We start from the raw sequence: 21,365 nt of genomic DNA, 5'->3' as shown, positions 1-21,365 counted from the left end.
TGAAACCAGATCACTAGTCCCTGTGGAATGCCGTCTACCAAAAAAAAAAAAAAAAAAAAAAAAATTGGGCAGAGTTTCCTCTTGTATTTTTGGTGCTACCAGATTTTTGTTCCCTGTGGAAACCCATGGAATGAGGACATTAAAAAAAAAAAAAAGTTTTCTAAAAGCTGATGCTGAAAAGGTTAAACAGATGGGATCAGTAGGTTAGGAGACACAGGACCATTGCAAATATCAATGTATTCTGTCAGAAGAGGCCACAAATTCACTTCATTTCCATTTCTACATAGTGATACTATTTGGGCATTAACTAAACTCATACTTCAAAGAAAGAAATGAACATTCATAATATGAAAGGAAAAATAGAAATTAACTGCACCGTAAAAATATTATTATAGGATTTAATTTTTTTGTAAACTAAGTAGGTCACAGCCTTATTAATTTTAATGAACCATTACTCTTTGAGGAGACTTTATAGAAAACAAGACTAACTCCTTCTTCAAGCAGAAAATGTTATGGGGATTTTGAAATATATTTGTGGATCTCATTACAATAATAATACTAAACTGTGTTTGACAAAACTAAGCTTCTTTTTTTTGCAAGAAAAATATATGTAACACCAGGCAAAATAAAAAATCATTGTTTTTTCACTCAAAATACATTTCTATAAAAGACATATTGCTTGTTCAGTGAACAAAAGAATTTATATAGTACAGACCCTTAAACCTACATCTTTTTTTAACTCCTTTTCAAGACTTCAGGCTTCCCGTAAGAGTCAATGAAACAGATGTCTGATTACAGCATCTTCATCAAAAGAATAATAACAAATACCTACACTGTGTAATGAAAAAAAAATTTAAAATCTCCATTCATCCTTTTTTTCATTGATGGGAATAATTCTGTTCTCTGATCTTGAATTTTACTTCATTAGGCCTGTCTGAGRTTGCTTATACATCTCTGTGGGTCCAGATGCTGATGAAGACCAGAGCATGCACATTAGCAACGAGAACAGCAAAGACTGGGTATTTACTATTGCTGTTTACTGCTAGGCTTGTGCAGAACTACAGTTATTTTATAGCTGCTTTACTGTTATCTGCAATGCCCTGTCAAGGCAGATTTCTTGACTCCTTTATGGTAGGACTTGGCAATCAAGTCATATCTAAATGACTACCCAGAAAATCAGCACAGAACCAGATCTTAATGCTGTCCTCAGCAGTGCTTGCAATTATTGCAAATCACCTCAGCTGATTTTAATTATATCAATTTAGGAACGATAAAAATTGTCCATTGGAAGGTTGTAGGAATCCCCATCGCTAGAACGGTCAAGCTAATTATCCTCTAGTCAGAATCTCTCCATTTGAGAGAATTAATACCTTCCTGCATTAGCAAAAGCTACAAGGTGGGATTCAGACTAGCTTAGGCTGAGATCAGACTGTGTTTTTTCTAGAGACTGGTGATCTTGTGTTCTCTTGCTTGGCAGCCAGACACAAGCTGCCCCAATGATGTGGCAGCTACACTTCTGTGTTTGTGTGGCCAGAGCAGCCCATTGCACAGCACATGAGTTAGAGTCATCATCAGCCTCACCAGGCATCTAGGGACTAATTCCAGGAAGGAATTGAGTGTGGCAAAAGACATACATCCCAGCTGCAGTGCAACTGGAAGAAGATGTGGACCCTCTCTTGTGGGTTTTGCAGGTTTCCAAAAGAGACACAAACAGGCTGAGAGTTGAGGTTGCTCTCTCCTAATAAGCTCTGATATCTACATTTTAGAGCAAGGAGCTACAGAAAAGTCCTGAAGCATATTAGGAGAAATTCCACTACGAGGTGAGAAAATAAGAGGTTAGGAATGAWGAAACATGAGAAATTCCACTACGAGGTGAGAAAATAAGAGGTTAGGAATGAAGAAACGTTTCAAGAACGTGAAATGAGCTTGCCCTAGGAATATAAGGATCACCCGGGACTTCCAAGTCCCACATTAGCAGGGGGAAATCCCCCTGCCATGCAGYCCCCAGGTCCCTGTGCTCTGCTATGCAGAGGGAGGAACCAGCCTGCAGCCAGTGGGACTCAGAGCAAGCCAGGGAGCCCAGCGCTTCCCGGACACCACCGCATCCTGCACAGCTCTGGGATCACATCAAAACTGCTTTACCAAGGAAAATTATTTAAATCAGGATGTGTTTCACCATGATTTTCAGTGTCTTCTATCACTAGAAAATGCCCAGTCAGCTTTTTCTACTTTTTCTTCAAAATCTTTCTCCCGGGCTCAGGCAGATGATTAAGTTGCTTTTCTCACACTTTTGTTCTTTTGGAGTTTTCAGTTTTGTCACTAAAGCTTTCCCCTAAACTGACACTATTTTATGTTTTGAATTCATCATCATCCTTTCATTGTTTTTCATTTCTCATTTCAGTAAACCAGCTCTGTTGCGTTCCCTGTGAAAAGTGACACAAGTACCCAAGGGCAGAACATTATCCTCATTAGGGATGCACATGAATCCTTAAAGATAAGTCAGTTTGTGTCTACTTTTCCATTAATATACATATAACATCAGCATATGTACCTATTTTCTGTTCTAAATATCAAGTTTTACAATATTTATTTTATTTTATTTTATTTAGAGGTATAGGACTTCTACATACTAGGTCTGTAATTCAAAATGAAAGTTGTTTTAAATAGCAGTTTTCCTTTTAATAAAAATCTGCCAAAATAAGCATAAAAATTGGCAAACATATTTCCAGCTGTCTGACTGCCTGAAGCTAATTACAGAATTAAGTATTGTTGTCTGTATGGCATACAAGTGGCTTTTCTACAACACTTCAGCCGTTCTCATCTAGGAACATGAAACAATTTTGAGGTAGCAATGGATTGACACAAAACAGATGTGCCTGGAAAGGACACAGAAAAGTCTGAGCTAGCTGCTTTTCTGCCTCCATATTGCACATGTACATACACATATGTAACCAAGRCACAACTTTCATGCGACTTCTCTGTGGAATCTGAAGTATGCTTTACACAAGGCAAAAGAAAAGTTAGAAAAAAATGAGTTACATGACTGTTCATATGAAAAAGAGTAGTAGTTCAATACTTCAATCCTACAGTTCAGGAATACTTGGCAATACTTTTTTTTTTGCCATTTATTATTTATTATGAATTTTTTCTTAAAACTTTCATCATAAGGTGTTATTTTCTCTCAGAGATCACAGCAACTTTTATAGTATGCTGCCAACACCATTATCCTTACTCCGTGTTGGGGAATCTGCGGCAGGGAAGTTATGTGCAAGGTCACAGAATTAGTCAGGGATAATACAAGCAGTTTGTTGAGGCATCTCAGAATTAACCCAACCTTTGATACTTTTGGAAGTCAAAAATAATTCACCCAAGTATTCCCTGCTATCTTCACAATAACTTTTCTCTGAGCAAGAACCAAGSTATGGTTGGCTGGTGCTTAATTCAAACTGCAAATGCCCATCTTTGCTTTTTAGCTGAAGGGCAAAGCAATGATCCCACAGAAGGTGCCAGCACAGGAAGCGTCACACTTATGCACTTATTGCATCCTTCACTGGAAGTCCAGAGCAGCAAGGCTGTATATTTCTATTTCTATTATCTATGTCTATGTTCAGCATGGTTTAGAAAGTTGCTGCCTGCCTTCATCTGACTCCCTTAAAAGAGAAAGATGGATGGGGGATGGACATGTAGAAGGACATCTTTCAAGACAGGAATCTAACCTGTCCCTTGGTGAAACACAGGAAAAAAGGCTAGATAACRTGAGTGAGGCTCCTGCAAACAATATTAAGGCCAGGCAATCCTTGATGCTTGTTTAGGGTACTAGGAGGTGCTACACAGGACCAGTAACAATGGCAATAGTGATGTGTCCTCAAATTAGTTTCCTGGCGCTCCATTAACTTCTGGAACCACAAGGGCACTTGAAGACCTTATGTTGACATCAGGAGAATATTAACATGCAAGACAGGCTGCAGCAGGTGCAAGCTGATGATAATTAGATTGAGARACAATTAGATTATGAAGTATCTTTAAATTCATAAATTCTTTTGGGTGATCAAGAAATTTGGAGTAGTGGGATTTTAAAATTTCCACAGATGTCCACAACTCTGAACTGCTTCTGTTATCTCTCAGCTGCTCTGTTTCCTCMCCACTACCCATAGAGTCAAAATGGAATAAAAATGTTGAAGTTAGTCTGTCACAACTGCACACTTATAAACTTCCTTCTAGAAGCCAGTTTTCSATCACAGTTTTCCAGAAAAGGGAAGAAGGATCAAGAGAAGCTTGATAAAAATAAGCACTCTCATGAGAAGTTGTTTTAGAGGTGAACTGGGCAGAAGTCCTCAGGAAGATGCGCAAAAGGTATTTTGAAGAACGGAGATAATCCTCTTTCAAAGATCACACACAAAGAATAGCTCTATCCCTCCAGATGCTTTTCTCCCTCTCATACTGCATATTTTCTTCTCATGTAAGGTTTCSTTCAGCTTGTCTCCTTTCATCACTGCATTTGCCTATCAAACTTTTGACCTGCTCTTTTTCATTATCCAATCTCCTTCTTTACTTTCACCTTCTCCTTTTCATTTCACCCACGAGCAACTATGGAATTACATTCAATCCCTTCCCTCTACTTCCCAGCACATGATGGAAATGCATCCAGGCAGATCTTCTAGGAGTAAGTAACAACACAGATGTTGCCTATAAGCATGCAGCGGTTAAACATTACTTCAGCATTTGTTTTCTATTGTACACAGATAATTACAGATAACATTTATATGACTGTTGAGTTACARTTGAGTTATGATATAGAAGAATGCAGTCAATCACTGCTGGAAGGTCAAGGGAGGGGATCCTGCCCCTCTGCTCAGCTCTGGTGAGGCCGCMCCTGGAGTATTGGGAGCAGTTCTGGGCWCCCCAGTATAAGAGGGATGTGGAGCTCCTAGAGAGGGTCCAGAGAAGGGCAACTAAGATGATTAAGCCACTGGAACATCTCTCGTATGAGGAGAGACTGAGTGAGCTGGGCCTGTTTTCTCTGGAGAAGAGAAGGCTGAGAGGGGATTTGATTAACATGTATAAGTTCAGGAAGGGAGAATGCAGGGAGGAAGGGGACAAGCTGTTTTCACTGGTGGCCAGTGATAGGATGAGGGGTAATGGCCATAAGCTGAAACAYGGGAAGTTCCATCTCCAGGAGAGGAGGAACTTCTTTACTGTKAGGGTGACAGAGCMSTGGAACAGGCTGCCCAGGGAGGCTGTGGAGTCTCCTWCTCTGGAGGTCTTCAAAACCCGCCTGGMTGCCACCCTGTGCCACATGCTCYAGGTGTGCCTGCTTGAGCRGGAAGGTTGGACTAGATGATCTSTAGAGGTCCCTTCCAACCTTGAATATTCTGTGATTCTGTGAAGTAGAGGGGTGGCACCTGGCAAGGTCTTGAGTATGGTGATGCCATTAGCAGAACTCTCCTGATGAGATGCATGTCTCTCACAGAAGCATTTTATTTTTTTCTATTTTTCTTTTTTCTCTTTCTCTGAGAGATAGACTCAGATTGCTCTCCCAGAGAGAGAAGACAGTGCCAACTGAAACCATTACAGATTTTAGTGGGGGACAGAGAATATTTTCCTCTCTGAATTCTGTCCTTCTGAACCTCTTTTCTAAACAAATCAAGAAGTCTGACAGCTCAAATCCAAGTCTGTCAAACTGCAAAACTGGGAAATAAACATACAGCTGGAGTAGCATTAATGAAACATTTCAGGAAATAACCTCTAAGTCCTTTTTCGATCATCAAATCTCATTTTCTTGTTTAAGTATTAGGTATTCCTGAGAACTCATATGAAAAAAAGCTGAAATCCTACCAGGAGAAACTTGTAGATGTATTATAGCATTAATGATGAGCTACAAATACAGAAAAATAAGTGTATGTTGTGTATACCTGAGTAAATCAAGTTTTTTTCTTTTCTTATTTATATTGAGATGGTACCTTTAACAGGATTTGATTTGTTTAGAAATGAGGGTTGCTAGACCCTCAGGACTGGCAAATTTAATATACACTGAGCTGATAAGGAAACAACATTTCATTAACCTATCCTTTGAGAAAAAATTACCATAAATACTAGTGGAAAAAAGAGTAAAATTAAGTGAAGCTTTAATGATGAAATTTCTGCTTTACTTTTCAAAATCAGACATTAACCTCATAAAAATTATCAGCTAATTAATGTAAATACTAACTTGTGTGCTCTAAGAAGTCTTATAAGCAAGGAAACTATATTCATAATTTATACGCTATAGACACAGCATCCCTTAATGCTTATTTTGAATTACATGTTTCCCTTAGAAAGAGTAGTCAATTTATATAAAATAAACAAATACTAAGCTCTCACAGATATTAATGTCCCTTTAAATACATCACAATTCAACAGCTTGCTATGTTCTGGACAGTGCAGAATATTTTTCCTCATAGAAATAATACCCACCTCACCCATYCAATAAATAGCATCATCTAAAGAAGAGCACCATTCAATAAGGAAGTCGTAGCCCATACCAGCGCATGTGTCAAGTGTCCTGCAGATGAAGAATGATCACTGCTCTGGTCACATCTTAGATATCACACTTGGCGAACCACAGTATCATTTTATTTTCTCCTTGCCGTGGCTTAAAATGAGCAAAATCCTTAATGTTCTTGTAGTCCATCACAGCAGTTCATGGATTTAATTATCAATTATTTCAGAACCAGTTTTATGAGAACTAGTATTATACAAGRGCCAAGCTCGCAGCTTATCAGTGTTGTTTAAGCCGCCTGCTACATTATGAAAGGCATGGCAGAGGGGAATAAAATCCTCATTACAAGGCACTGGTCCTGTCCTCAATACTGGGGCACTGCAATTTCATTTTGAAAGCCTCAGTGGTACCTCACACTTTGTCACTAGAGAGCAACTGGCTGGATACTTCTGTTCTCATTACCCCAGGGCAAGGCTGAAATCCCTAGCAGGTTTGTGGGATTAAAAGCCCAGGATCCAGCTGCAAAAGATGCTGATGGGTATTGCTGCCAGCAGTCCCCCTGGCTCCTGCTGTAGCCAGCCAAAGCCTCCCACTGCAGAACAGCCACGAGCAAAGCTCCTACCAGCACCACTTTATGCATTTTGCTTGCTTATATTGGTAATGACTGTATCCTGCTTATATTTACATGACTGTAAACGAATTCAACCGCTCTAAACTAGTCTGGCCTGTTCTTCAAATATTGGATCAAAAATATTAATGCAGATTGGAATAGCATAATACCACATCAAGCTGCCAAATTCAAGGGAATAGGATGACAGAAAGGTGGAAAAAAAAGATGTTGAATGCCTTGAAACAATTGTCTTTATATGGTCCATGTTATTCATTTAGATACAAGTGTAGCTTGCTGATATGATAGATGGACACTGCTGTGTGTGTCTGTTCTCTTGATGAGATGGAATATGTTGCACCAGGTCCATTTATTTTAGCTCTCCCCCAAAATTATATTTTTAGTGAATTCAGTACCTATTAAAGCTCTTTCTTGTAAGAGCAACCTTGAGCTGCAGATTTTGCAGAAAAAAAAGTTAAAAGTTCTTCATCTCACAAGGAAAATGGAAGTGAGATGGCAGAAGTGAAAGCAATGCACTGGCAGATACATTAGCAGAAAAGCAAAAATAATGAAGATATTAGCAACTTCTAAAGAAAAACTCTTGGGTAATTTAAAATCAGTAAAAACAGACAGACTCCAAAGACTAGATGGGGCATGCTTTGGGAACCTGAATGGCAGATTATTAGTCTGTCATAAATTATCTTTAATAATATCTTTGAGAGAGCAAGGCATAAATAGATTTGAAAGAAACAAGCAAAATAACATTCATAGGAAGGAAGTGACGGAGAGCTAAGAATTAAATTTTCCTGGAGCACAGGACACATCCAAGGAACTAAAAGTAATAAGATGGCCAAAAAAAAAAAAAGAAAAGCAACTTTAGAAAAATTACGAGAAGCAGGTATTGATTTGTAGGAGCTAGTGCAATTTCCTCATGTATACATCTCATTGTCTGGAATTTTTCAAGGCAGTATTACAGAAAGCAAACAGGTTTGAGGCAGATACTCTTTAGATTTAGAATGTCACTTAATACAAGAAAACAGTAGATTAGTAGGTACAAGGCAAGTTCCTTTATGGATAAAGAAATATCTAGGAAAATAATGTCTGTAATAATCACTGGTTCAGGGTAATTAAGTTGGACAACAGAAAATCAAGGCAACGTTAATTTCTGAAGATTAGACAAGACACTGGGTATCTCAATAGGACTCACATATTCCTCCCCTATCTATCTATCAGGCCTGCTGGGAGGCAGCAGCTTATCCTACTCATGGCTGAACCTGGAGCCTCCTCCAGCAGTTTCATTTAAACGGTTGCTCTCTGCAACCTCTTTCCACATGGTGGGTGCTGACTACACTCTACTCACAGCGCCAAGCTGAATTTTACTACCCCCGTGCTTMATCTCAGAAATTGCATGCGGTTGAGTTTCGTCAACTTCTGCAAATGGCGTCAGTGTGGATAAACTCCAGGTGTAAAAATAAATGGGGTTAGTGGCAAAGGGCCCTGGGTTACAGAACTCCTTGTTTTTTCTGATAAACCATAAGCTCTGGAAACCTACTCCAAAGCAGGTGATGCATTGGAGGAGCCTGTAGGATCTCTTGAATTGGAGGGTTTATAGATGAATGTGTATCAGAAGGCATCCTATAGCAAAAGGCCAGACCATAGACACCACGGTGTTATTCTTTACGGTTATTTTCTACCTGCCAGTGCAGATATCAAGCAGCTGCTCTGTTTCACTCTGGCAATGACTGATCTTCAGTGAACTTGCTGCTGCTTAAATGTACATTGTTAAAACCTTGAGGACTTTCCTAGTTTCCTGGAAGAAGTGTGCTGTAGAAGTAATTATCTCTGTCTTGAGGCATCAGACACTTGCCCCTCTGTTTTTCCTCTCTGGCCCTTCCTTCCTCTGTAATTCTGCCCAAGGTCACGCTGTGCCCTGCGTCGTGGCTGGAAGCAGGAGGTATTGGAGCAGGTGTCTCCAAGGAGGTGAGCACTGGAGTCTTCACAGGCAAAGCTCTTTGCTAGCACAGCTGAGCACTGCCAAGGCAACAGAGGAGAGCACAGGGCACCRGCATACTCGGATTGAAAAACTAGGTCTTCACAATAGAAGAAAATGTCTCATTATCTTCCACGGGGCAAAAGCAAAGGTTTTTTTCACACCTTTAGAAGAAGGAGGGAGATCAAAAAGAGCTCTGTGAGAATTATCACTGAAATCAATCCTCCTTCTTTGGCAATGATCTGTTAAACTGACTTTTTTTTTCTGCAAGCACCAGTCTCCATAGCCAGTCTTGCAAAAAAACACTCCTCAGAGAGTGCTATTAGAGCTTTGTAGTGTCAGGTCAAGAGATTGCTCATTTTGTGGTATTTCTGACTGAAAAAAAAGTCAAATTGGTGACTGTAGCTAAAAGAAAAGAGAAAGAAAAGATCATAGTTTACCCGAAGTATCAGGATGATAGAGGCCGGGAGCAGTTGTCATTTCTCCTGGTTGATGGAGACAGCCTGAAGATCTCTGACTTGCAATGAGAATCCTGCTCTTTGCAGACGGTAGCCTTGAAACTGCACCCAGTCCTAACTGGGGCTTAAGTATCATTGCAGATCTATAAAAACTCGGTGGGACTTCATAGTGAGTATAGGGTGGAGGACAAAATTCATCTTTCACAGGCCTTTCCCCAACCTGTTAAAAAAAAAAAAACAAAAAAACAGGTATTATGGAATAAAATCATCATCCACAGATTCTGGCACTCTCAATGGCTTATAAAGGGTAATTTCCCCCCCTTGTGAGTCTTGGTTTCACACTACTGCAAAATAACTTTCAGAAAAGGATAGTCTAACCATATGAATCCCTATCCATGAATATTCCAGGCACAAATCCAAATAAAGGACTAATCTATCTCAGAAAAATAAACAAATAGATTAAAAGTTTCAAATAATGAAGTTATTTTTAAGTCTAGAAAGGTGAGGTTAGTTAGAGCGGTAAATGCAGCAAAAGTGGAATGTGGCATTTTTATTAGAAGTTAKTCAAAATGTTTCTCTTTGAGATGCAATTTGGACATAGGGAGTCTGTTCCAGGAGGACTATGTCCATAGTAGTCCATGTCATTGAGGTTTCAGAAAAGCAACACAGCTTTGTAGGAGCACAAGTTTCTTGCACTTACATATAATGATAACCTATCAAAATGCTAGGTTATCATTTTGAGCGCTTATGGAGTCTTCCAGATCAAAGCTATAAAATGTAGCTGAGCAGTAGAGAAAAGCAAGTACAAAAATGATTTGCCAATGTAAAACATGTACTCTTTATCATAAATAGAGGTTTCTTTACTAAAATTAGCAACAGATCTCTCAGTGTTTTAACAGGAATATATTGTGAGGATAGCACAGTAAGCCCCAAGCTGGAAGTTTTTCAAGTAAACTGACTGTTATCCAAGAATTTAAGGGCTGAGGAATGAGCTGGTTCCCTGCTTTGGCCCTTGAACCTTCCTCCCCGTGAGCAGGACCCTGCCTAGGGCTGCCTGCCCTGTGTGCTGCTGGCCATGGCTGGGTGAAGAAGCAGATCTGCCCCCTCTACCTCACTCATTTCTTAGGACTTATTTGCTCCTTGACCCTCATCTAATGCTCTTGGGTACACTCCAACTACTGCAGAATCTTCTTATAAAATATAAAACTAYAGAACCTAGCAGGGACACACTTAATTTTTCAGTGCATCCCATTTAGGACAGAGAGAGGAAAGAAAGAAGCAGGCTTAGGAAACAGGAAATCAGGGCTAGATTTGTTGAAAAATTAATCAAAAAAGTGCCATAGGCTGCCTAAGAAGAAATGCAACCACCGATTAATTAGTTTTGTTGTAAGCTATGATGCATATAATATGCCAAATCGGTTTCTACTTAGCAATTATAAGCATTTAGAACATGCACTTGAACATTAGCTATAAAAGCTTTGATCCTAGCCACTCCTTGAGCTTTAATCCTATTTTAGTAAGTTTTTAATATGCTAAAAGATACATAACTAGCCTTAAACTATTACTGAGTTTAGAATTTTTAAAATTTTTGCACAGGAAACTAAAAGGACAGATACAAGAGGTACTGTGCATTTTTGCTCTATGTTTTTCACTATTTTTGCAGTCCTGTTTTCATGAAGTAGATCTTCTCCTTTCCTTTTTTTTWATTATATTTCTATGATGTACTTCAGCAAGTTTGGATGCAGGCTTTTTTGTTTAGATTCTCTGTTCTTATTTTGAAATTCTGTCTATGAGATTGTTTTCCTGCACAAGAATCATTTATGATTTTCTCTCTGATGAGCTTATTCAATGAGATTTCCTTATATACTTCCTATCATATTTAACTGGCAATGATGCCAAGTTTGTCAGAATAAGAAATAGAGAAGAACATTAAAAATAGAAACCATGCATTTTTGATAAATTGAGTTAACCTGGCCAAACCTTCAGTCACTACATTTTTATCTTTACTGATGCTGTACTACATGTAGCACATAAGGAAGGAACACAAACATGAACACAAATACAATCATAAGCTTATTTGGGGTAAATGGGAAGGATTTCCCCAACTATTTTTCAGGAAATAGATATCTCTTTCAAAGATAATAATTTGCAGGAAGACACAAGCTTGCTATGAAGGCATAATATTATTTATTATTTTGTATTTATCAGCAAATTCATGAAGTGAATTCATGAAGTTCAACAGGCCCCAACAGAATCAGATGGGATTATTGGGCCATTCCAAGGCTGTTCAGAGAGATCTGGACTAACATGACTCCTGTTAGTGTTTGGTAGATTTTTGCATGAGAGACTTTTAAAGGGCTGTCGAAACCTTTTAACTAAAAATAAGGACTCCCTTCAGTTCATAATTTTATTGTGTGTGACTATATTTCCCACACACTCCATTTAATGCATGTGCTAGAAAGGGATGGAAACTCTATAGAAAATACGTAAAATCTACAGAAATTTCCATAACCTGGGTGATTCTAAGCAAAACTGGCAACACTGCCAATAGGTAAAGTTGTTCACCACTTGCCTTCACGTTACTTCATTTATATCACTGTCAAACCCAAGTGCCTCAAGCAGAATCTTTCTTGTCAAGTGCCTGCTTCAGGCAATTATTTTGGAAAAGAGTCAGCAAAATTGCTTCAGTCATTTCAGATAATGAGATTAGGGGGGAAAATATGTTGTTTTACCTATATGCAAAGCCCACTTCCCTTACCCCTTTCAACAGGCCTTCCACTTCAGTCCATGCTCTTTGGGCTCAACAGGCTTCAGTCCATGTTCTTTGGGCAGARAAGAGTCTATGAAGGAAAACTGCCCCAAATACACTATGCTCAGCACTTTCAGCACTCAGTACAGGGTTTCAGCACTCAAAGAGCTGAAAGTGCCACAAACGCCAGCAATTAGCTCCCCCAAAAATGTATTTAATTGTTCCTGCTGTTTAGCTGAAGGCTGCTCAGCGATTACAAGTCTGATTGACAGCAATTATTAATACCCTTTATCATAAGCACAGAGAGCTATAAAACGTTAATCAAAGTCTCCCAAAGCCTCAGTTATGGGAAACAGGACAGACTGGAAACTTTTCCACTGCAATGGCAACACTGAGTAATCATCCATCCCCGAATTCTTCTCATTTCATTTCTGAGCCTTCAGCACTGTGCATTTGCCAATATGATTTTGAACTATCTCAAACCCTTCTAATTGTTTTCCTCCGATTACACATCAGTCTTCTGTCCTAATTATCAGGAGGTTAAGGTACCTGCTGTTAAAGTAGCATCACAAGCCAGCATATATGATTCCCTGCTAACTGCTGCTGCTTCTATGACTCCTAATCCCTAATGACTAGTAGGAATCTGTAGGTTACTGAAAACTCATGATACAAACTATATTTGGGTTAACTTTTCCTTCCCAGTGTCTCTTCCAAAGTTTCTGAACAACCTTGGGTTCAAACTTTTGTCCCTTGATAAGTCTATCCAAAATTATATTACTTAGTGAAAGAGGTGTGCATTGGACCTTCTCCATTACTGTTCTCTTTGAGTTATTTTCCCCTAATCTTAGTCTAGAGTAAACCACATTGCAGACCTGCCACAAACTGACTCCTTTTCATGAGAGTCACGAGAATCTTTTCAAGATTCTGGTCAAAATAAACTGCTTTAAAATAAGTGAAAAGGAAACCACTTCCTGCAAGGTATATACTACCTAACATATGCTTTCAAAATCCCTGTTTTTCTGTAGAGTTAAACAGAAGGAAATTAAGTCCTCTGGTGCTCTGTCTGCAAATATGTGCCAAGTTTCCCATTAAGGAGGAAAAGTCTCTGGGGGCAAATCACGTTCATTTCCCAAAGCTATTCCTTCAAGAAAAAAATAGTTCCATTCATGGATATACTCAAACTGCATGGCTTTTTCTTTTCAWACATCCCTATTTATAGTACTAGCAGGTGACTCTTTTGCTGGGAAATGTTACAGGAACATAGTGACAACTTCCAGTCAAATCACAGATCAGATACCACAACAGGGTCAGTGCCAGAAACAGCTGAGTAATTTCATTTCTAGTGATCACACATCACCTGAATTTAGGATTTTTCATATTTGAGGTTTGGGAACTAATTTCTGACATCAACAAGTAAGCAAATGAATATCATCTGGCATACAAAAGTTTCCTCCTTACCTCCTGCAGAAATTTTTCACTCATTGGTCCAAAGTGATGACCAGGGGGCCTAATTCCTGATACCACAAGTCCAGAACTGAAGATTCTTGGCTTCTGGAGGTCAGGTTTAAATTTGTCATACAGGATGTTGGAGGGCTTCACATCACCTCCATTTGATGCCTTCTCTTCCTTAGAGATGGGCATGCCACATGCCGGGGCGCCATATGACAGCCCTGCAGAGGCAAATGACGGGTCAAGCTGGTCTATTGAACGAGGGTTTCTCCTAATGTAAGTGATGATTTTAGGTCTCACGTGTTTGGGCTTGGGTACGGCAGGCTTCAATTCGATGCTTTCCTCCAGCTTTTCGCTGCAGTCACTGTCCACATCAACCTTGTCTCCAAGGGAGCCCTTGGAGTGGACCAAGATGGGTTTGGGGATTGCACTGCTGCAAACAGTCTTGATAGGCACTTTAGGGGATATGCTTAACAACTGCGTGCTGTCGATGGGAGGTAGGACTGAGGAGGGTGACAGTTTGTCAACATGAAGCGCATAAAGGTCCTTCAGATTGCTGTTTGCTAGTGCGGGCTGGTTGTTGACGTTCAGAGTTGCCACTGGGCGCAAGGGAGTGGGAACGCACACAAAGGCTTCAGCCTTCGCTGAAATTTTGTAGCTCTCTGGGGCTTCATATGAGGCGAGTTTCTTGGCAATCGTTGTCTTTTTACTTGGAGCTGACAAGCTGGAGGTTTCCACCTCACTGTCCTCTTTGCTTTGCTGTTCATTTGACGCCGTTTCTGTACTCAGCACTCTAGACTGATCTGAGAGATTGGAAGGCAGCACAGTGGCATCTTCACTGTTTCCTTTGACTGGCATTGGTTTATCTTCATTAGCTTTCAAGGGTTTGCTCTCAGATAGATTATTGTTCTGTGTAAAAGATTCCTGCTCACCCACCGTTTCACTGCAGATTGCATCAACTTCACATAAATTTTCACCTTTTCCAAGTATTTCTTTGTTATCACAAGTGGGTGGTAACGCTGATTCCACTTCCTTGTCAGTGAAATATTCCTCACTAATAGTTGCCCTGCTGTCACTCTCACTGCTGTCTCCTCCTGCCCTGGGAATGACGTTGTCAGCACTTTGCAGTTTGTCACTGGGCTGGGTGACCGCCTGGCTTGGCGATGGATCCTCTGCTTTATGACAGATGTCTGGGAAATGGGAAGCTTGAAATTTTGATGCATCAGATCCAGAACCTTTCTTTTCTTGCATTATTACATGTTCCTCTTTTTGACATCCCAGAAATTCTACCAGCATAATCCTCTCAATCTTTTGTTGACATATGTTTTTAGATTGTAGAGATGGTACAGGTTTAAACTCCAGTTTTTTACTTTTATCACCCTGACCTAATTGTGCTTCTGATTTACTAGCAGTCTCACTGGGCTTAATAGCTGAATGCAAATCAGTACGAGAAGTTTGCAGTGTGCTTTCAGTGTTAATATTTGGTACACTTTGCACACTTTGCACATCCGTTGGGGTTTCTGGTTTAGATGTTTTCTTGTTCCCTGAGGTAGATGGTTTAGAACGAAACGCAGTATTTTCCTCTGAGGTATTGTCATGTGGATGAAACACCATCCCGAGAAAATGCTCGGTGGATGTTTTTTGTGATTTCTCTGTATTTCCAATCAAATGGTGCGACCTGTCGATAGAATCGAGTGATGCAGAAAGCAAACGTTTACATGACACACGGCCAACACATTCCTTAGCAAATGTTTCAGTCTGAGCAGAAAACTTACTTGGTCTTCCCAAAGAAAGCCTCTTTATTCTCTCCATCTCCACAGTCCTGGCCATTTTACCCTTAGAAAAGTTCTGGGTGAAGTCAGTATCCCCTTTAGAAACTACTCCAAGGTTGGCATCATTGGTGCTGCTTTTCAGATTGGACAGACTTTGTCCTCGGCTGATCCTGATGTGCCTCGATATCTCCCTTGCTTCACTGGTCCTACCTTCTTTCCCCATTTGCCTGTTTGGGGTGGGAGACCGCTTGCTTTCCTGCACACTGCTGTCACATATCTGAGTCTCCGTAGAGGCCAGAAGTTTATTCTGATCTGTACTCAGCTGTACATTCCCACTCTCATCTGTCAAACCACATTTCTTGGCATCACCTTCAGTGGTTCTAACTTTTGCCACAATTTGGTTGGCATTGGTGTCCCCCACGTTCACTACACTTGCATTATTATTCTTTATTTCGCTGCGGTTGTCTTGAAGCTGAGTGTAACATGACTTGTTTGGAATTAACGGAGTGCTCATTTTGAACCTTCAGGTGGCTGCTTTCTGGCAGTCCTAATTAATGAGAAGGCTTTTTGTCCACTATCAGCTTAAGTATTATTCATACTTAGCTACAGGTTTAAATTACAAATTGTTCAGTAGAAAACTCCTTGTCAAAAAGCTTGGAGTCTCTTGTCAGAGTCACATTTTTGCGCTGATCAGTCGTTTCCAGTGCAGCTTCTGCACTCAGGAAATCTTTATGACATGTGGTAGAGAGGTTCAACAAAACCAAAATAGATCTGTCAGGTTCCCTCTGACCGACAGCCAGTTACTCCAGGCAACCTGCAAGAAAAGGAACCAAAAACATTACAATGATATCATGAATTAAACTACCTAAAACAAAGTTAAAATCAGCAACATTCCCCAGATTTGAATACCTTAAGATACTTGAAATGCTGTTTCAGCCATTGCTTTGCTCTCTTTCAGATTCATCGTGTTGCACAAATATCTGACTATTAAAGTTCTGCAGTTGTAACTCTCCCAGTTAGAAGAATGATTGCTGCTGATTATAAATCTCAGAGATTTACAACCGGGAATAACCATGAATAGCTAGGTCAGGTTGAAACCCTACATCACGGGTCTGAACACTTTTACACTGATATAATAATGCTTTTATTATGCCAAGAGTCACTACTGATGCAGTTAAAGCAACACAGTATGGACAAGCCATTAATAATAAAACTCCAGCTTCATTAGGGATGTTTATGGGTTTCTCTGCTTGCCTTGTACATATCATTTCTGAGTTTCTGCTGACATCACCTTCCCTTTGACATTTCTTAGTCAGCTCCACAGATGCTAAGAAAGATGCTAAGATGCTAAGAAAGATGCTAAGAAAGATGCTAAGACTAGAGATCTGCAAAGAACAATTGTGTTTTACTAGGACACAACTGCGTATGTGTATATTCAAATATAGGGGATGATAACAGAGGTCCCAATATCCTGCAGCTCCTTTCGGCTCCCTGCCACCTGTGGCTCTTGGAGCCCTGCTCCTCTGCCACCTCCAACAAGCTGAAGGGGAGATTCCTCTCCATATGATGCCAAATCCATTCCCTCAATATTCCCTTCACAATAACGTTATACATAYACTGGAAACTCAAAGCACCTGTGGCACTGCCCACAACCTGGGTTTCTAATTAAGGGCTCARAGAAGCCCTTAGAATGAGAATTCTGCAATTAGAAGTGCAGATTAAATCCACCACGTGCACTGTCCACAGCACTATCCACAGCATCTGGGAGCACATCTGGGTTAACATTTCTAGCACCTGCCATGGGCAGGTCCTCCCAGCCTAGTGCTCAGCTCAGGCCCTGCTCAGAACATCTGCAGCTGAGTGCAGATTTGGTTCTTCACACTGCACACACATTAAGCTTGAGTTTGTATTCTGGGTTCTTGGCTCAGTTCCATCTCAAATGCAACCAATAACTAATTAAATTAATTCATGAAGCAGAACGCAGTGTTAGAGCTTTGTTTCAGCAGCACAGAATTGTGTTGTTACAGAGCTCATCCTCAAAGTGCTGTAAAGCAACAATTTTAACTACTTCTGTGTTCTGCCTTATACCCAGAGGAAAAAAAAATTGAATATCTTTTAGATTAAACATATGCGTTATGGATTTTTTGTTTGTTTGCTTCTGGATACTTTTTTTCTGTCCTCAAAACTGAAAATACCAGAATTTACATATTCAATGTGAAAGCTGAACTGTAAACCTTTTCATCAGACAGAGCATGTCCTGCTGTTAACGTTTTGGGTTAAAATGGGATGGGATCCACCAATATGATCCAAAGGGAGCATGGGATCCACCAATATGATCCAAAGGGAGCTGAAGCTGCTCATCTTGTGTTTCTCAGTGTCAGCTTGTGATACCAGTAGTGAAGGCTTTAAGAAAAAGTGCAGTAAAGAATCTCATGCATGGAACTGAAAAAAAAAAAAAAAAAGGAAATAGGAAAATTTATCTTTCTTGGGCTACTTTGTACTCTCTAAATCTGTCACCCAGAGCCCCAAAACTTTAAAATACGCATTTTAGATGGCCATAATTAAGAAAGTGAGGAAGAAGATATCCAGCAAAATTGTCCTTTTGATGTGTGATATGTGAGCTGCTCATAAACATTAGGAAATCAGAAGTGAGATACCTCTTTCTTTTTCCCTTCACAACACTCAGGATGGAGGTTTAGTAACTTAAAATTGCCATTATCGGCTACGTATCTATATCTATACTACAAAAATCTATGGTGATATATGGAAGTATTTAGTTTAGTACCTGACTCATTATACACAAACCCAAATGCCGATCTTTTATTATATTTTTCAACATAACAAAGTATCCAGATGGTTTCTGTGKKTTTTTTTATTTTTATTATTTTTTCATGAAAAAAGCTGTGGCCGGGCACCAAGAAAGACGGGTGCTCATTCGCACTGTCCCACTCTTAGATGGAGGGACATGCTGGAAGGATGGGATGTCCTTGCAGGGAAGAAACAACTACAAATTTCCCAAGTCCAGAGCAGGGGAGGAGGGCAGGACTGTGCTGCTCTTCCTGCCACCTGTGCTTCTTTCAGATTAGGCAACAAATCCACCCCAGAGCACTGACTGGCTCAGAATCACAACCCAAACGTCGCTTTCCTTGCATCATATTCATTCCTTTCCTTGCACTACATTCATTTCCATTGCCTCCTGTCTTCAAGGTTCAGCCTATCACAACAGCATTTCTTCACAGTGAAGTGAAAACAACCACCATAATTTTCCTTGTATCACTTTCTATCCAACAGAGGCACAGATTGTTTCTGAAGAGCACAAACAAAGTATTATCAACAAATTCTCCACTGAGATTATTAAAACCACATTTTTTTTCCAGCCAAATTCCATGTGTWCCCATCTTTCAGTCAACAGACAAGCTTTTTACAAGCCAGCATGGGAAAAGCACATGGTTGATTAGAGAAAATGCACCTTCTCTGTGATGGAGATGCYTTTTCTCCAACTGAAACAAGTCATGATGATATTTTTGTTATTTTTCTCATCAAGAAATCCTGTTGTTTTCTAATGACTGATTGTTAATACAAAGAATCCAGTTTGTTTTAGGGAAAAAATGGTCTTATTTCCCAAAGGGCAGCTGTGGCTRTGGAGCAGCTCTGGTAATGTGGATGTACCAAGTGTCAAGGCAGACCTTAGGTGCAGATGGGCCCAAAGCAGCACCACATCCCCCGCAGGCCTCAGGTCAGGTGATGGAGCTGGCAGCTCCATCTCTGCATGCTCAGAGACAGCCTGGCCCCTGGGTGCTGCAGCAGGATGTGTAAGTAATTTGGTAAATGATGTTGATGGACATTAAGCGTGAAGCACCATATCAAGCAGCAAGCATTGCAGATGAACAACTAAAGCAAAACGTTAATTTGTTATCTATTTTTTTTCTGTTAATCTCTTACAGGGGTTTAGAACAGAGTTAATTAAAGCATTTAAAATTGCAAACACAGTGCTAAGAGGCCTTTGGTTTCTTGTCTTTGCCCCCAGTACGGTTACTAGTCCTCACTCACGAGAAAGGCAGATTTCAGAAAGAAAATCACAGAAATATCTGTATTCACACAAAACAGCTTCCCATACAGTGCGCAGGATGGACCATGCTGGTACAAGGACCAGCACCAAATAACACTTCTGGTACAAGCTGATCAACCTTGGGGTCAGGAAAGATCCATGTCAGAGCAGGACATCGCACAACCCCAGCTTGTTGTTAGTCCACATTAAAGCATCCAGTGCCAGACAGGCACAGGCTTTGAATAAAGCTACTCTGCTTTGAAGGGAAGGAAGGGTTCAAATATTGTCTAGGCACARATCAGCCAACTCTAGCATTGTGTCTGTGCTTCCTCCAGAGCTAGCTAAGAGGGATAGGCAACTCAAAACAGTGGCTTGTCCCCTAACACCTAGGAGGGAACCTGATGCACAGATCAGGCCAACCATGTGGCATTTAGGTCCTGAAAGCCAGGYGGGATAAACAGAGGGTTCACAGTCTGTCTCTTCTGGATGACATCCAGTCTCATCTTAAGAATCCTTCAGTCTTGAAAAATCCATTGCATCCTTTTTTTTTTTTTCCCCCCAGTTACTCCAATGAGTAACTTCTCTCTGCCAAAATGTTGTACTTTAGATCTAATTTGAATTTGAATAACTCTATTTTCTAGATATTGATACTAGCCTTTCATTACTGCAAAATTCATGCTAGGCTTTTACTACTAGAAGGTGCTAGCATATACTTATCTTCGATAACTTGCATGGAGTGGGCCTCTTCTCATATTCTTCATAATTCCCAGTCCTTTCACTGTTCTTTTTAAAATGTGGGCAGAGGTAACAAAAGTGGCGAGTAAAATCCCAGTTCTTCTGGAGACAGTGACAGAACTTGATTTGACTCCTATTTGACTTCAGGATTTCAGCCACTATGCCAATAATAATCTCACTAGTGTCATCCACAAAGGCACATCCTATTTATTCCTTCCCAGTATTGTCCTGTTTATGCATTAAATGATCATAGCCACCACAAGCAGCTTCACAACAAGGATTTAAGCTCAGACTACTGCCCACCATGAGCACTGCCCAGAACACAGTCCCAGTTGATTGTTTATGAGTSATAAACCAACTTGGGTCTTTGATGAACCAACAGGCAGATGATCCATAGCAAATCTGTATTTGAGGATACTCCATATTTTTCCATTAAATACTGCATATTTTTATTTGTAATTTGCTTTATGGTGCCATTGAAAAGGATACACAGAAAAAAAAAAAAGATTCAATATTTGAAAGTAATAMAGGATTGGACTTATTGGAATCCTCTACTGCAGAACATACTGAAAACAGGATTCCTGCTAGATTAATAAAGAAAATATAACCAAGCCCCTCTATGTTAATACTTAATATACTATTCCATGTTAAAGAATACAAATATTTTGTTTTGTCTAAATCAGTGTAATAAAGACTTTTGTCTACTGTAACAAGCAAATTTGGGAGAAAGATTAATGATTTTGTGTTRCTCTTGGGATCCTGGGAGATTTGATCATTCTTCTATAGATAACTTTTATTTGAGTAATTTTGTGTTGTTTGGCTTGGGCTTTCAGCAGGATAGTTTCCCTTATGTGGCACTGTCTAGGCTCAACTTCAGTATGCTCTTTGGAGTCAGTGAGATGAAAAGACACAGCTGTGCCTAAGTTATGCTGGCTCTTCCTCTATTTTTCATTGCTCACCTCTCTAGACTGATGTTGGCTCACACACACACACCTAAGGTCACTCCCTGCTGTGCAAGAAGGCTCCCAGAAACCGAGATAGAAACCTTAACTCTTCAGGTGCCCTCTCTGAAGTGGAAG

At 40.0% G+C, this 21,365-nt stretch overlaps 1 protein-coding gene across 1 annotated transcript in view; it reads right to left on the bottom strand.

Moving 5' to 3' along the window:
* The window catches only part of MTUS2 (microtubule associated scaffold protein 2), a 283,857-nt gene that overhangs the window by 169,669 nt on the left and 92,823 nt on the right, over positions 1-21,365 (bottom strand). Inside the window, exons 3-4 of the mRNA XM_026049831.1 lie at positions 13,741-16,317; positions 9,516-9,753 (exon numbers count right to left, since the gene is read on the bottom strand). Coding sequence (XP_025905616.1) covers positions 9,516-9,753; positions 13,741-16,017 — 2,515 coding nt within the window. The 5' untranslated portion in view covers positions 16,018-16,317. The remainder of the gene's footprint in view (positions 1-9,515; positions 9,754-13,740; positions 16,318-21,365) is intronic.

Source organism: Nothoprocta perdicaria, unplaced genomic scaffold (assembly GCF_003342845.1).
Source record: "Nothoprocta perdicaria isolate Ctin4 unplaced genomic scaffold, notPer1 scaffold_62, whole genome shotgun sequence".
NCBI classification, from domain to species: domain Eukaryota; kingdom Metazoa; phylum Chordata; class Aves; order Tinamiformes; family Tinamidae; genus Nothoprocta; species Nothoprocta perdicaria.
Note: the sequence above shows the minus strand (reverse complement) of the source record. Positions and strands in the feature narration are given on the sequence as shown.